Source organism: Loxodonta africana, chromosome 8 (genome assembly GCF_030014295.1).
Source record: "Loxodonta africana isolate mLoxAfr1 chromosome 8, mLoxAfr1.hap2, whole genome shotgun sequence".
Taxonomy (NCBI): Eukaryota; Metazoa; Chordata; class Mammalia; order Proboscidea; family Elephantidae; genus Loxodonta; species Loxodonta africana.
Genome location: NC_087349.1, coordinates 34,538,133 through 34,555,701, shown reverse-complemented (window position 1 = coordinate 34,555,701; position 17,569 = coordinate 34,538,133). Strand labels below are relative to the sequence as shown.

At 37.6% G+C, this 17,569-nt stretch overlaps 1 protein-coding gene across 2 annotated transcripts in view; it reads left to right on the top strand.

Moving 5' to 3' along the window:
• The window catches only part of MDFIC (MyoD family inhibitor domain containing), a 106,738-nt gene extending 93,978 nt beyond the window's left edge, over window positions 1-12,760 (top strand). Inside the window, exons 5-6 of one of the 2 annotated variants that reach the window (XM_064289793.1) lie at window positions 3,234-3,420; window positions 4,886-9,045. In XM_064289793.1, the coding sequence (XP_064145863.1) occupies window positions 3,234-3,418 (185 nt within the window). In that variant the 3' untranslated portion in view covers window positions 3,419-3,420; window positions 4,886-9,045. Of the gene's footprint in view, window positions 1-3,233; window positions 3,421-4,885; window positions 9,046-9,252 lie in introns of those variants that run through there. The other variant, XM_010587368.3, reaches the window with a different exon arrangement.
• The last annotated feature ends 4,809 nt before the right edge of the window (window positions 12,761-17,569 follow it).

Genomic DNA, 17,569 nt, shown 5'->3' with positions numbered 1-17,569 from the left:
ATAACAGAAATGTATTGTCTTATAGTTCTGGAGGCTAGAAGTCTGAAATCAAGGTATTGGCAGAGCCATGCTGTCTGAAGCCTCTTAGGGAAGATCCTCCCTTGTCTCTACTGAAGTCTGGTGGTACCTGGAAATCCTTGGCATTTCTTGGCTTGTAGATGCATCACTTCAGTCTCTGCCTCCATCTCCACATGGCTGTCCTTCTTCTGTGTATTTCTCTGTGTCTCTTCTCTTTTCATAAGAATACCGGACCATCCAAATCCAATATGATCTCTTAACTGATACCTCATTACATATTCCAATACTCTTATTTACAGACAAGCTCTTATTCACAGGTATGGGGGTTAGGACTTCAGCATTATCATTTGAGGTACAGAATTCAACCCATAATAGAGCCTGCGCCTTCACAGTCCTTGCACAGCATGGCCTATCTGCCCTTGGGCTTAGCCAACTTCTTCTAGTCAGCATTCATTTTCTTATACTTTGAATATTGTAATAAGCCAAGCAATGGTTCTACTCCAGGCCAAGAGAAGCCTCTGAGCTAGACTTAGAAATCTACTGGTTATAGGTAATAGTCGATTATATATATCATCATAGAACCATAGTACCTAAAAAGAACTTTGAGATCATTTCCCTTTCCTCGTACATATGTATGTACATAAACCCTGGTTGCATAGTGGTTAAGTGCTACAGCTGCTAACCAAAGGGCTGGCAGTTCAAATCCACCAGGTACTCCTTGGAAATTCTACGGGGCAGTTCTACTCTGTCGTATAGGGTTGCTGTAAGTTGGCAATGGGTTTGTTTTTTGGGTTTTTTGTTTGTTTGTTTTGAATGTATATGGACACAGGGTAAAATAACTTGCGCAAGGTCACTCAGTCAGCTGTGACAGCCAGGGCCAGAAAGCAGGTCTTAATTCTCCAGTATCATAATCCTCATGAAGAGGGTAATACCTGGCTGTTGGTGCCACTCATAAAGATGGGGTGTGATCGTGCATTGAACCAGTTTTGGTTTTGTGCCCCCAGATATGTTATTAAGCCTAACTTAAACCAAACATACAAACAGCAACAAGAACCACAGACACTTAGGGCATTTCTTCTGGTAGTTCTGGCATTTGACTACCCTTTTTTTTTTTTTTAATGGTAATAGTAGCCAATGAGATGGGACCCTGGAAACAACTCAGTTAGGGTGTATGTAATGGTGGTGGTGGATGGAGTACAGAGGGGTGAGAGGTAGCTCAGTAAGAGGGTTTTTATTTTTATCTTCTTTTCCACCATTTAAAGTAATATAGACAGCTACAAAATTGTTATTATGTGAGAAAACCAGGTTTAGCCACTTTTGTTTATTTTACAGTTCTTGCAAACAACACGTTCATAGATTTTCTTGGCTCTGAAATTGTGCACTAAATTAAGGTGGAGATATTTATACCTTATAATTTCAGTGTCATGCTGTCCTTTTCATCTGAGGTTTGTGATAGTGTCTAAAAAAAAAATGGTATTAAAAGACAACATGGGTGGAGAAGTGGAGCGGGAGGGATGTGGAAAGAGTAACAAAATGCCATCAGTGATTTGCAAATTAATTCCATAAATAACAGGATTTACCCCCTGTGTGCCGCTTTGAAACAGGCTTTGGTGCCTGGTTTCTGTTTAAAGTTTGCCTCTGCTTGCTCCTCTTCATCTCACCTGGTGAGGCTGTTAGACTGCTGGGTCTCTTTGGCTGGGGTCTGTCTCCTGTTGGGGCTGGGGAGAGCTTTATGGGCCTTTTTCAGGCAAGGCTCCTCCTGCTTATGTGAGGCCTGTACCTCCTGCCAGGGGTGCTGCCCCTGCCTCCCAGGAGCTGCAGAAACAAGCCCCCAAGGCCCTCTCAGCTGCTTGCATTGCAAAGGTGCCCTTTGGACTCTTGCTGTGTAGCGGTCAAGTGTCTAGAGAATTGCTGTGCACGTTCTAAGACCTGTGAATATTTCAGCTTGAGTGCTGACCAGGTCAGTCTCTTCTCAGTGTGTTTATTTATTCTGATGCCACCGTGAAGACCTCGCATCTTAGATGACCTGACCAGCCCCTAGAGCCTGTTTGTGATAGGCTAAGACCAGTGGCTGAAAGCATCAGACATGGCTTTCGTTATAATCCTTGTACCCTTTTAAGGAGTCACCCCAGTGGGTACAGTATGGTTTCAAAAAAAGGCAACTGGTTTCTTTTCATAATAAACCTTACACAGTGTTTACTCCAAAGACAAATAACAAGGGGTGAAGCCAAAATGTGAATTTGTGAAATAAACACAGGAAAATAAAATTGAGAAATTTGGGATTTATGTTTTGTTTTTATGCCAACATATTTTCCTTAAAACTGGAGGATTTGCTTTCATATATTTTGTCCCAGCCATAAACGATATGGTTACCAACTTTAGCAGACTATTGAATGTTGAATCTGTCTAGGAACATGCTTTTAAAACTTAAAATAGATGATATTATTCATATATTATACTTTACCTTATTATTAATTAAATTCTTTGCATTAGAGATATTTTAACTGACCAACTTAATAAAGTCTGCATTTAATAGTTTCAGTTAAAGTATGGTCTTACTCTGTTTTTGCCTTTTAGCTTCTTCCATGAGAAAATAAATGGATAATCATGGAAATACGGAAAAAAATAGATTATTATTTTGAAATCTTGTAATGTAGCCAAACACAATTACTAACTCTTCCCAGGCAGATTTCTGCTCTAATCTGCTGCAGAGTCTGTTCTCAGAGTTGCCCTCTTAGTTCTTTTTTTTCAGGTGTTTGAGCTATGAGCAGAGCCTTTTAAAAACCTCCTGGGGTTAAAACAGAATGGCCCTGTTTTGGTGTAGTAATCGGGGTGATGAAATGGAGCATAGGTAGGTAAAGGGGTATGGCCTTCCTAGAATAACTGTAATCATATTTAGTGAACACTTACATGTTAAATCTTTTATTGAGCACTTTCTGTACATTATCTCTTACAATCCTCACCATAACCCCATGGGGACAGTATTGTTATTATCCAGCTTTTAAAACTTCTGACCTTAAAAGGTTGTAGAGATTCAGTTGTTGTTGTTAGCTGCCATCACTTTGTTCCCCAACTCAAGGCAACCCCACTCACAACAGAAGGAAATGTTACTGGTCATGAGCCATCCCAGTGATTGGTTGCAGATCAGGTCGTTATGATTCATAGAGTTGTCATTGGCTGATTTTTGGAAGTAGACCACCGGCCTTTCTTCCTAGTTCGTCTTAGTCTGGGAGCGCCACTGAAACCTATTCAGCAGATACCAGCGTGCAAGCCTCCACTGACAGACAACTGGTGCTTGCGCATGAGACGCACTGGTCAGGAATTGAACCCAGGTCTCCTGCAGGGAAGGCAAGAATTCTACCACGGAACTACCACTGCTCCCGGAAATGTACTGATGTAAATGTTAGTTACTCCACTTCTTTTACTTATTTCTTTATAGCCTTTCTTTCCCTTCTCTCTGCCCAAATCCTAACTTCACGTGTAAAATGTTCCAAACAAACACTGCTTTGAACTGGTTTTTACTCCTCTTCAGATTTCTGTGTAAAGTCCCTGGAAAACAAAAGGCCTCTTGATATATATGTTATTTTCCTGGCCTTGATGAAATACAGTTCTTTAGAAAGGACTACTTTAACCAGTGCTACAGATAAGTCTTGATCAACAATTACTGTCTCTCTGAGAGTTTGGAATATTTAATGAACCAACCACAGAGAAGGCAGCAGCATAAAGAAATAAGAGAAGCAAAAATACCTGTGTCATCACATCAAGACTTGGCTGTATTTAAAATATGAATTCACCTCCCATAGGAGGAGGATGGATTCCAGAGTTTGGAAATTAGGAAAGTTATGGAGGAGTCCGGGGGGGTGGGGAACTGCTGTTTTTTTCCAAGATTCCTTTGACTTTGAGAGGAAGGATAATAGTGAAGTTGTTCGGTTTCCCTAATCGTGGTCTTCTTGTGCTGCAGTGGAAAATGTAGCTCTTCTCTAACTTTCTTTTTACCTCCTGACCTATCTCGCTTTCTTCCCCACTAGGAAAATATTGACTGTGTTCTGGCTAAGACGCATGACCTCTTGGGACGCCACTGCTCCAGAGAGTTCTGTGTAGGAGGCGCCCGTCAGGCCAATTTATTCAGGCAGCGGGTCAGTCTAGGGCTGTAGGCCAGAAATGCTTTGCGTCCTCTGGTGTGTAGACACTGAGCCACTTAAAGCGGAGCTCCTGTGCTGTGTTAGTAAATATTTCCCACTACCCCCCCGATGGACACACTTGAAGAGCAGAACTCCCTGGAGATGTCTGTGTCTTGTCCCTCACAGCTGGATTTTCATTAAATAACGTTGCCATCTCGGCTGTGATTCAGGAGAACCAAAACCCACTTCTAGCCTGCTATTTGATTTAGTGTTGAGAAATAATAGTCGCAGTAAAGCAATATCTGGGAAGAGAAACGCCTCAACCCAGTCAGGCTCACGGTGTGCAGTAAGTCACATCATACCACCACTGGGCGGGTATAGACTTTAGCAGCCAGGGAATCTGGAACACCTGTGCTTTGATTGTCATGCTGTAGAGACAGCTTTGATCTGGATGCAATCTCCTAAATTACTAATGACACACAACTTTGACTGCCCATGTTCTAATCTACAATTCTGTCTGGCATATTGTTGGCCCATTAAGTGCTAATGGACCTTTGTTTCTCAGTGTATAGTTTATATCATGGGGACCAAATGAAGACAGAACTTTCAAATATTTCAGTCATAGGAAACTGTATTAGAGATTATTACTCAAGATAAGATGCATACAAATCTGCATTCACTCAAAAGTGGGTTGTGCGTTATTCTCAGAATTCACCGCTCTCTTCTTCCTTGTACTCCACTTACAGCTGTTTGGTGTTTGTTCCAAGAAATTCAGAGCACCTGGCATGCCACATCTTAAAAGAAGGAAACTAAGACAGTTAAGAGACTTATTTAGAGTCGAGAAGAGTTTATTGTACACGAAGCTTTTTGACGGCCCTTAACAAAAGGGCCTTCTTCATATTTCCCTCATTGAAGATTTTTTTGGCCACATACTAATTGGTAAATCAGTTTGGGATAATTTCATTAAACTAATTTGTTTTTACAAAAACTAATCTTCGGTCTCATTTCAGTAAAAACAAAGTTCTTTGGATCCTTCACGTATTTTCACCAGTCAGCTAAGATGCTATTAAGTAGAATTTTGCTGTTACCTTACTGGTGTTGGGAAGTTAGTGGCTCTCCAGCTCTCCCAACTGCATAGGCTTAACATTAAGGACCTTTCATAGGACCAAAGGATTTTGTTTTGGGTTATGTCTGCAGGAATCCTAACAGTTTTGGGAGCAAATGTTGTGTTAAAGATTTCCTTTTACGCTTTCTTTTGAGCCCCTTTGTTGCTGGAATGTTCCTTTGTTTGTCTAAATTTACAGTAGCTGTCAGTCTTGTGCTGAGTTCTCTTCCTAGTACACTGAATTGTGCAATTTTTGCTTGGCCCACTTTAAGGCAGGCACTCTTCCCAGAACCTAGTTGGCTTTGCAGAGGTTAAACACTTTTGGCAAAAACTGTAAACATGACCTAATAAAACCATAAAAACTGAAAACCTTGGGAACAGGGGGAAAAAGAATTCTTTCTGACAGTGAACCACATGGATGCAGACGACTCATCTTTTTTTAAAGTTTGTTTCTCTATTTAAGTCTCCTTGGGTGTGATAATTCTTATCTTCTTTTCGCTTTAAATAAAACCACCATCTCAATGCCTTTTATGATTCTTGATTCTCCTGGGGAGGATGGAGAGGCCTGGAAACTCTAACAGCTATTTCTTTGTAGTTTATTTTAACCTTCCCATTACCCCAAGTCCCAATGAAACCCCTCTTTATATAACACAGCTGGAAAGAGGTTTTATTTGGCAAAGAAAAAAAAATCAGATTTTTTAATTGATTTGAAAGAATTTAAGGATCCTTTTTTAAATTTGTTCGTTGTTGTTATTTCTGTGTATTTCTCTTATAAAGCACAGCGAATGTGTTTCTGTAGATGTATCTTGTTTAGTATAGCTGGGATCGCTAAAATGATTTTTCGGATTGTAGCTTTTTTTGGTGCCCTTTAATAAGCTTGTTTTTTCAGAGTAGTCCAAACTTAATTCGTATTAAATTATGTAGGACTTACGTTTTAAAAGGGTGACTTTTTTTTTTTTTTTTTTGCTAATTTGTGTTTATCAAAAGAGCTTAATCTTTGGAGGCTTCTGTCATTACCATGTTTTACCACTCAAGTTCCTATGTAATCGCAACGGTCGTTGCTCTGGTTGCTCTAACAATGGACCTTACTTTTTACGTTTTAGAGTTATGGATTTGTTTCTTCTGAGTGAGATGTCCTCTCTCTCTAAGCTGCCGACCCTCTTATGTCTGTTTCAACAGTGTGATTGACAATTTATCAGTTCTCTAACTCAGTGATGACTTTGCTCTTATTTGTTGAAGGTTAACGTTATCAACAGTTCATTAAAACTGAAATTCGCAATAATCTTTAGAAAGGAGAAACAACATGAATGAGGGCTAAAAACAGATAGGTGAACAATCAGCAGAATGTTTTAGATTTACTACTGATCCTCCTCCCAGGAAGATCAACTTTTAGAAGTGACCCACTCCTGTAGCAATACCATACCCTGTTGGGTTAGAGCACGGACTGCTGAGGTGAATTGCCTGCTTTCTGGTCCTGGCTCTGCTACCTACTGCCTCTATTACCTTGGGCAAATGTCCTAACTTTTCTGTAAGTTAATGTCCTCATTGGTTAAATGGGAGTAATACTAGTAATACTTCATATGATTATTATTAGGATTAAATGAATTAGTTTTGGGGGGAGCTTAAAACAGAATTTGGTACAAAATAAATTTCTTAAATAAAAAAATGAAACAGTAATGGAAACATCTCCCCCGCTAAGATAATCCATTCTTTCCCCTTTAAACTAGATAGATTCATTACATATATTTTTATGATGATGGATTTTATGAATAATACATAAAGAATCTAAGTGCTTAGTAACAATTCCTGGGGTTATAAGAATAGTCAGTTAAAGGTTCTTCAACGTCGAGTGAGTTTTTGTAGGATCCTTCTCTCAGTCTTGAAATCTAAGTGTTCCACAGTGGAATAGAAAGGTAATGTCTCGATGAAGTGGTGTTGAAATTAGCTAATACAGGTATTTCTTTGAAGACACATTGAATACAACTGGCTAGCTGCCAGTTAAACACTATTTCCTTCTTGTTGTTATTAGTAATAAACCTAGCTCTTTCTAAGATCTCAATGATGGTAAAGAGCTTTAGAATATTATGGTATATTGAATTTACTATATTGTAGGCTATTTGATTTTCCATCTTTTAATATAGTTAATAAAGTTTAGTAAACAAAATGTGGTTTAGAGAGATATCATTAGAGGTGTCTCACGAAGTAAAGCTCTTTGGTACGGAAGGAAGTGGAAAAGCAGTATTACTCTGTCATTATTCACATAGGCTAATGTACAGATACCATTTGTTAGAAATAAGCAAAACTGTTCCAAAAATGATGTCAGTACCCACCCAGAGAGTCTCACAATTTTTATTTAGTTCTTATGAAATAAACATTTGAAACCATGAAAATCAATCACTTTTATCAGAAAGTAAATTGTATTAACCCTAGTGTAATGGATCCCAGTTTAATTATTGAATTAGTAGTTCAATGTGAATACCACAAGATGCTTACCTGTGTTTTATTGACCACACAAAGGCAGTTAGTTGTGTGGATTATAACAAACTGTGTATAACATTGTGAAGAATGGAAATTCCAGAATACTTAATTGTGCTCATATTGAACCTGTACATAGATCAAAGAGAACAAGGGATTACTGTGCGGTTTAAAATTGGAAAAGGTGTTCAGCAGGGTTGTATCCTTTCACCTTACTTACTCACTCTATATGCTGAACAAATAATACAAGAAGCTAGACCATATGAAGAGCACAGCATCAGGATTGGAGAAAGACTCATTAACAACTTGTAGTATGCAGATGACACAACCTTGCTTGCCAAAAATGAAGATGACTTGAAGCACTTACTGACGAAGGTTAAAGCCTTCAGAATGAATTATACCTGAATGTGTAGAAAATGAAAATCTTCACAACTGGGCCTACAACTAACATCATGATACATAGTGAAGAAATTGAAGTTGTCAAGATTTCATTTTACTTGCATCAACAATCAACGTCAGTGGAAACAACAGTCACGAAATCAAACGATGTATTGCATTGCACAAATCTGCAGCAAAAGCTTCTTTAGATTCTTAAAATCAAAGATGTCACTTTGATGACTAAGGTGTGCCTGACCCAAGCCATGGTATTTTCAGTTGCCTCATACGCATGCAAAAGCTGGACAGCAAAAAAGACCAAAGAAGAATTGACACATTCCAATTGTGTTTTTGGCAAAAAATATTGAATATACCATGGACTGCCAGAAGAATGAACAGCCAGACGTCCTTTAGAAGTGAGGATGGCAAGACTTTGTCTCACTTACTCTGGACACATCATCAGGAGGGATTAATTGCTGGAGAAGGACTTCATGCTTGGTAAAGAAGAGCGTACGAGGAAAAGAGAGAGACCCTCAACGAGCTGGACTGACAGAGTGGCTGCAACAATGAGGAGTGGCCCAGGACTAGGCAATGTTTTGTTCTGTCATACGTAAGATCTCTGTGAGTCAGAGTTGAATCAGGGGCACCTAACAACTACATAGCATACTTAAATTTTTTTTCTTTCCAATTTTTGAGCAGGTAGGTGGAGAAGTTGAAAGAAATTTCTATTTTAGAAGGACTTTAATAAATATTTTAGTCCAGTGCAATCATTTTAGTCATTTACGTTATAGAAAGCCGTAGGGCGTCTGAATGACAGATAATAGGCATAGGGAAAAGATACCTAGGACCCAGGGCCATTTTATAGTATGTAAGAATAATAACACACCCATACACACACGTACATATAGCTACAATTTTTTTTTTTTTTTTTGAATGGATGATCAACTTCTAGAGATCACTCACCTAGAATTTAAGTATTTTTTTTTGAGCCTCCAGCTTGCAAAATATCTCTAGGGCTGCATATTATATGGGTTGTAGATTATTTAAATGTTTCAGTCAATTTTTATTATTCGGTTTATTGATGACTAATATATATATTTATATTTTTTTGTTCCTTCTGTTTCTCACAATGTGATCTCCTCACAACTGGAAACAAAGATTGCTGTGTCCACTGTATCCTGGCATGCTTGTTCTGTGAATTCCTGACCCTCTGCAACATTGTGCTGGGCCAGGCTTCATGTGGCATCTGCTCTTCGGAGGCCTGCTGCTGTTGCTGCGGAGACGAGATGGGGGATGACTGTAACTGCCCTTGTGACATGGATTGTGGCATCATGGATGCCTGTTGTGAATCATCAGACTGTTTGGAAATCTGTATGGAATGCTGTGGAATTTGTTTTCCTTCATAAATATTTATCGTTTGTTTTGTGTTAAAACTGGAGACTATTTTAAAATTTTTCTTTAAAGAAAAAAAAAGTATGTGGTAAGAATCTCATGAAGCAACCCAGTATTTGCACTGTTTACTCATTATTTTAAATAATCTCTAACCAAATCTGCCCAGTTTCATATGTGAAGTGTTAACTACTTTTTAACTTCTAAGTGGGTTATAACGACTGAGGGACATTTTGACCCCTACCCAAAAACAAAGTTAAATGTCTCCTCCTTTTTTTTTTTTAAATCAATATTTCTATTTCTTCTAACTATTTTGGGGAGTCCTTTGCTCCAAATACATTATTTCTCACTGGATATTTAAGCCAGGATATTTTATTTTTGATGTTTATATATTAATAGTTAAAAATAAGCATTCTTTGCTTTAGAGTAAACTTTGGAAACAAACCCAGTGTTGATCTCCATGCGATTTACCCATTTTCCCCACTTGTTCAACAGAGTGCCTGCTGTGTATAATCCATTGTGGAGACGCAGAGATGGAAAACATTCAGCTCCCATAGGCAGAAATATGGTGTTTCCAAAAAAAAATAATAACCTAACCCATTGCTGTTAAATCGATTCTGACTCATGGCAACCACGTGTTACAGAGTAGAAATGAGCTCCATAGGATTTTATTGGCTGTAATGGCCTCTTCCACAGCCCCCTGGTCTCTAGTTTCTCCTCACTTTGACCTAGGACTTCCATATTACCAACTAGCAGCCCCAGTCTTTTTTTTGTTTTTAAACTTTACGGAAGCAGATCACCAGGTCTTTATTCTGTGGCACTGCCGAGTGGGTTCCAACTGCCCACATTTTGGTTAGCAGCCAAGCATTTTAACCGTTTGTACCACCCAGGGACTCTCTAGCAGAGGGAAGAAACCCATAAAGAATGAGGACACAAGGCATAATGGATTGAGGATTATAAGAGAAACTCAAAATGCTACAGGAACAAACATAAAGAGCAGTTAATTCCTCCTGGAACATTCAGGAAAGCTTCAGGAAGGATATGGCATTTGAGGAGGTTTTCTGGGTGTTAGCATAGTGGTTAAATGCTACGGCTGCTAACCAAAGGTTTGGCAGTTCAAATCCACCAGGCGCTCCTTGGAAACTCTATGGGGCAGTTCTACTCTGTCCTATAAGGTCGCTATGAGTCGGAATCAGCTCAACGGCACTGGGTTTGGCTTTCCGGTTTGGTTAGTAGGATCACTGGTGGCACCGTGTTTAGTTAAAAACGCTTGGCTGCTAACTGAAAGGTCGGCCATTTGAACCCACAAGCTGCACCACGGGAGAATGATGGGACAGTCTGCTTCCATAAAGATTTACAGCCTTGGAAACCCTATGGGGCAGTTCTACTCTGTCCTATAGGGTCGCTATGAGTCAGAATCGACTCGATGACAACGTGTTTTGTTTGGTTTTTGTTTTTTTTATTAGGATAGCTATAGGGTCACTAGGAGTCATAAACTTCTCCACAGCAACAACAGTGGGATGGGCAGTTCATCTGCTACTTAAATGAGTTATTTAGGTTTAGGACAAAGTTTTAGGCAGGCAGCCTGAACTGTCTGTGCCTGTTATTAACTGGTTAAAAGAAACATGCCTAAATATACTTTTTTTTTTTTAGTTGAAAGAATGCAGTCTTTTTTTTTTAACTATAAAATTTAGGTTAACTAGAAATATGCATTTTCTTACAGATATCTTAAGTTTATGGTAAAGTTTTTGTTGAAAACATGACACCTTATTAAAGTATCTACATTTTATAAAGAATGTGCAGTACTTTCAATAATTGCATTTAAATTAGGTTGTTTTTTTATTTTAAAATTTCAGTATTCTGGTTTTGATTTATTCAGAGGCTTTTTTATTTTTTTTGGAGAGTTTTCAGTTCTCCTCTCTTCTCCCCCTTTTTTTGGTTGTCTGTCCACTTTGATTTGTTTCTTGACCAATGTTATACTTTTAAACGCAGTTAAATTTACATTCAAACCATTCCTTCCAGTGCAGTAGAAATCTAGATATCTATTGCTATAACCAAATTTCAACATTGCAATGTTATGTTAAATTAAACCAGTATGGCAAGTTGTAAAAAATTTTAAGTGGAAAGAAATAAGTCAATTACATGACTAATTATGTCGTTCTTGAGCTACAGAGGCTTTCTGTGGTTCAAATGGGAGAGTAAATTTTCATTCTGTGCGCTCTCCTGCTGAGTTTGATCTCTCCAAAATTGCAGCTTGGTGTCACGGAAAATATTTCCTTGTAGAAATTTTGAAAATGCACTTTCAGATTAATATTTATTTATCTTCAGTTCTCCTGATGAATATCAAAATTGATAGCTAAAAAGAAAAGCATACTTTTAGGAAGCGTTTAGCAAACCTAGGCTTTTACAAGAGGTTTTATACCTAAAGCATGGGAATGCCACCTGTGGTTTTTGCTATGAGATGAAACCGAGTTTCTGCTTACATCATTATTTAAGGGGCTTAAAAAAGGAAAAAAAAGGTTGGCGAAACTGTTGAATCCCCTTTTTAGTGCTATTTACACAAGGAAAAGAAAAAACTTTAAATTGTTGAGTTTAAATAGAATTCTATTAAACAACTGTCTTTTTCTTCCTCTTCTAAAGTGTCTTTCATTTGTTACATGAGATATAAGGAACGCTTTGTACTATTTCGTAGTAGCCAGAATCTGAATATTTACTTATACCCAAATCTAACTTATGCTTATGCATTAGGATGTAAGTTACCATCTGTTTTCAGGCATATAAAGCTTTCTAATGACCTGGAATTGCTAGAATATTTTACTTTCTAACCTGCAGAATTTTTCAAGCAAGTGGTTTGTTTAATATTTAAATAGAGTCTGCTACTATCTGTGATGAAAATATTAACACTTTTGAAGTAATGTTTCTCCATAATAGAGAACAGTAGCGAATAGCAGAATTTTGTTTTCATATTTATATTCGCAGTACTTTCCTTCTTTTGTCTAATCTAGGCAATCATTCCATAAAGCACCTTGTGTGATTTTTTTTTAATGCAAAAAATAAAAGTAGGCAAATGTGAAAATAGTTTCAATGTATTTTAGAATTTCTGTTTGTACAATGTTTTGTTGAATTATATGGCTGTCTTGACTAAGTGCTGTAGTTTACAGTTTTAGATTTGGCCTCTTTTTAAATGTGGAAACTCAGTCTTAAACATTTTTTAAACTGGGCCTGTATTATTCTGAATACACTATTTCTAAATAATAAAAAAGACTTCTTTATTGTGCCTTCGCATACTTTCATATCTAATTGAAATAGAAACTCATTTGTATTTGAATGAATTCAGCTGTAATATAAAACTACAGATTTTTTAATCGTGTTACATCCCCTTTTGAAGATCTCCTAGTCTTATGGAAATCACGTGATTCATGCTCAGAAATGAACTATGAACAATACAGATCAATTCAGGCTACAAACCATAGTTGATGTATGATCTCAGAACATAGTGCGCTCTTGAAAAAATTCACAGTGGGTGAAAATACAATTTTTGTGCATTTTTTTAGTAAATTGTTTTCATCATTTACTTTGAAATCATCTCTCAGGTAGTTTTTTATATATACTGAGATTAAACAAGGTGTTAGAAATGTTCAAATATCTATGAGATTGTGTGTTAGATTTAATGAATTTCACACAACAGTAAAAGACTAGCAGTATTTCCATCCAGGATTTTTGGTCACAATTTTTAAGTAGTAAGAAATGTTTTACAGTTAGTGTTTAACTGGAACAATGTAGTATGATTTTATTTTAGAAGTCTTTCTGTTTTGTAAAATAACAATTTTATTTTTCTATTCTTACAGCATATCGACTGTTTTCATTCTCCTAACCTGCAGTAGTCAGTGTTATCCGAGTAGTTCAAGGAGTAACCAAGGCAACCTTATGTAATAACTTCCCATTCTTTATCCATACCCTCTCTATCAGTGCCCTAGATTCTAATGTTATAAATGTCAAACGTCACTGCCTAACATGAATAAGACTTGAGTCAAGAGACTCAGTGGCTTGCCTTCTTGAATTCTAGTTTAAATACTTGATTTTACCCAACTGCCTAATGAATGTTTATTTATTAATAAGATTATTTTTCAAATTATTCAAGACCTTTATGTGCCTTCCAATTACTTGTGATTTGTAAGCCTGTTGGATTGTTACATCTAATCTGACAGGCAAGATGAAATTTCATAAAATATTATAATACCCATTTTTTTCTTCCTTCCACACAGATGTGGCAGAGCATACTGTTTTTCCTTTAAACAGTGGTTAATATATTGATAGGATTTATTCCACACTTGTTATTTATATCTTTTAGTCGAGGATTGTATATTCCAGGTGAGTCCTTTTAACCCTTCATTTCCATGGTTCCCTGTAACCAATACATTTAATACCGAGTGTCTTCCCTGTGCTTAGATTGTTACTAGGCACCTCAAGGCATTCACATAACCCTCAGAAATTTAAAGCCAGGGAAAAAGTTTGTCAACCTCCACGAGAAAGCTGTTAGTTCCAACAGTGATTTAACATTACTTTTAGAGGCTTTGGAGCCCTTGTGGTACAGTGGTTAAGAGCTATGGATGCTAACCAAAAGGTCAGCAGTTTGAATCCACCAGTCGCTCCTTGGAAACCCTATGGGGCAGTTCTGCTCTGTCCTATAGGGTCACTGTGAGTCGGAATCAACTCAATGGCAACAGGTTTGCTTTTTTTGGTTTTAGAGGTTTTGGATAAAATGGAAGGGGTTGTGGAGAGTGGATCACATTGCAATGCAGCCCTAATGTGAAGGGTAGTTTTTGCATAAACTATCATTGGTATCTAAATCCACCAGGTATATTTCACATTGCAAAATTCCCAATGACCAATGACTCCTACCTCTACTTTTAAGGTTTGTGAATCAAAATATTGTATATGTAATCAAATTTCTATGAATCAATAGGCAATCTGGAGGCAAAAAGGATAGTGGCCGTTAGTACAAAGCTATAGCCAAGCCCCATATGGAAAGCAGGGTCTTTCAAAACCCGTTGCCATCGAGTTGATTCCAACTCATAGCAACCCTATAGGACAGAGCAGAACTGCCCCATAGGATTTCCAAGGAGCAGCTGGTGGATTCTAACTGCAGACCTTTTGGTTAGCAGCCGAGCTCTGAACCACTGCACCACCAGGGCTCTGCGAGATGTCTAGGCAAGCAGAAATCTGCATCATCCACTCTTCAAGCCGGGCCAAATGCATATTCTCCACTGGGGCCACAACTGTAGCTCCTAAGCAGCTCATATCAACAAAAGTTTTCTGCCACCTGACTGAGTGAGCTGTGAATAGTTGTTCTAGTTCCATTGTTTGTCTGTTATTCATACCCTCAATCCCTCACCTTAGTGCTGGCTAAAAGAAAATCATAATTTAGTTGTGAGGTGAGAGCGAAGAAATCATTTTAGCTAGCCACTCTTTGAAACATTACCAATACCGGTTGTAGATAAATGTGTTGAAAAGACAAAATATAGCTCTGCAATTAGGTGTTCACTTCCAGGCAGGTCTTTGTGTGAGGTTTAGTTGAGAATATAATTATTAGGAAAATGGTGAAAAGCAAATTCAAACAAATTCTAAGTTTAGCTTGAAAAATCGAAAGGTTCTTAAGTTCTGTCTGATGCATAAAGGGGTAGAAGCAAAGGAATTATGTTCCAAAGCCAAGAAAGAGGGTGTACAAAAGCAGCTGATCCACTTGACAGAGTTCATAGCCTTTTGCAAAGGAATAAAAGCCTGTTGAGCAGGGAACCAAAAGATCTCATTATAGGATGAAGCCAAGCCATATTAAAGCTTGTGCACTAGTAACTATGTCTAAAAACAGCCTGCTGTTTTATATTGAACCAATACATTTCTTAACTTGGTAGGTTGCTGTGTAAAGATGTACAGAGCCTGTCTGCTGGATGCTATGCCAATTACAGATGTGGCACAGTGGTGTCAAACACCTCCAAACAGTATCGAAAGCAATCTTAGGGTGAAACAAAAGTTCTAAAATGGCATCTCAAAACCTAGAAAGCACAGTTCATCATGGGTGCCTGACTCCTAGAGTCTTGAAATCACCTTTATTATATAATTTAATGTGGATGTCATATGATCCCTAAATCAGAATGCACAATACTTTCAAGGACGTGAATAGTGTCTGAGAGATAAGGAGAATATCTTTTAAAGGTAACACCTTCAGATGACAAGGCACCTGTGATCAGCTCTGCAGGTACTTCATTTTATTGGTGTTGAGGTGAAGGAGGAGGGAAACAGTCAGAAACACATAGGATATTAGATTTTGTTAGATCATCAGAAAGAATAATTGGGTATATTTACAGAATCACGTTTTAGTAAACTATTATGCCGGCTCAACTATAATATATATTCTGGTAAAAGTATATCAAATCGGAATTCAAAAGCAATTTAGCTGTGGAGAGTGTTATTTTTTCATCTAATTATTCACAAATTAATTAATAAAATTAAATTCCAATCACTGAAGAAAATGAAGCAATGGTGAGAATCAGAACTACAGATTGGTTAAAGAAAGATAGGCAATGCATAGCAGAATGAAAGCATTTCTTTTATTCAAACTCGGTGCTTAAAAAAGAACAAATCCATCATCTTGAAATTTGACTTGTAGCTTGACATTAAAAATAATCTGAGTAGAATTTTCAGTGGGGTAAGCACAAAACTAGTTCAAGTTGTGTCACTCTCAATTACTGTACTCAGGTGGTGTGCCCATTAAAATTCCCACTTGTGGGTTCCGCTCACTATGCAAATGGGGTCATTACCTGGAGAATTTAATTGGTTATGACACTGGGAGTAGGACTTTTCCTTTCAAAATAAACCTACTTACACACATTTTCACTAAAAATTTGATTGTTGTTATAGTTTGGATTGTTTTGCTCTGTAAACATTTACTAAAATTAGACAATCCTTGCTTTCTTAGTTCTTGCAAATAATTCAAAAAGCATCCAAATTACTTTGATATAGTTTTCTTTGTATGTCTTAAAGGTTAGCTCAAATGAATCTTTTGTAAAGTTGCATTGCTTATCAAAATATTAAAAAGAATCTTTGTATCTTTCAAACCACCCATCAAGTAGGGGTACCTTTTCAGTAAAGTTTTTTACCATGTACATTTTCTCTTTCACAATAATTTTAATTATTTGAGAGGTTTCTTCTTTTTTTTTTTTTCCTCCTGTTCTTTCCTTTAAAAAATGTACAGCTAAAAAGTTAATCTGCCTTATTGGAATGTATAAGACCAAAACCAAACAAACCCCTTGCCATCAAATGGATTCCAACTCAGTGACCCTATAGGACAGAGTAGAACTGCCCCATAGCGTTTCCAAGGCTATAAATCTTTATAGAAGCAGATTGCCACGTCTTCTTCCCACTGAGTGGATGCTGGGTTCAAACCACCAACCTTTAGGTTAGCAGCCGAGTGCTTAGCTGCTATGGCACCAGGGCTTCTAGTGTCTGTATAATATATACAGTATTTTGAGGAGCCATGCCTGTAACACTTGTGCAAGGTCCTTATATTCTCTGAGAAGAAGGAGTGGAAATATTAACTGGTTTGTTGGAGAGTCAGTTCTAAAGACATTTCTACCCTGACGCGTGAGTCATGAGACTAGCAAATCTAATGTGAAAAAACAAATCAGTGTGAAAAGTGCATCTCTCTATATACCTATAATCTGTTTTCATTGACTGTGGCAACTTCAACTGGAGAAACTTGAGTTTATAGGTACCTAACAAGAATATTGATAATGGCCTGAATTTGCTATGGACACTGAAGTTACAGTGTGGTTCAGTAGGTACAATATTAAAGTGGCCATTTAGAACTTTAGTTCCTAAACACTGACTCTACCAGCAGCTCCCAGAGTGAACTTGAAGTAGGAACAGGGTTGCTATAAGTATTAATGAGATCATCTCAGGGAAGCGCTAACAGTTCTTTGAAACAGATGGGCTACGCAGTCTAAATTTTTATTACTACACCAACTTGTACAACTAGCCAGGATTTTGTCACTAGTTTATCTGGAGTTACAGAGAATAGTTTTCCTTG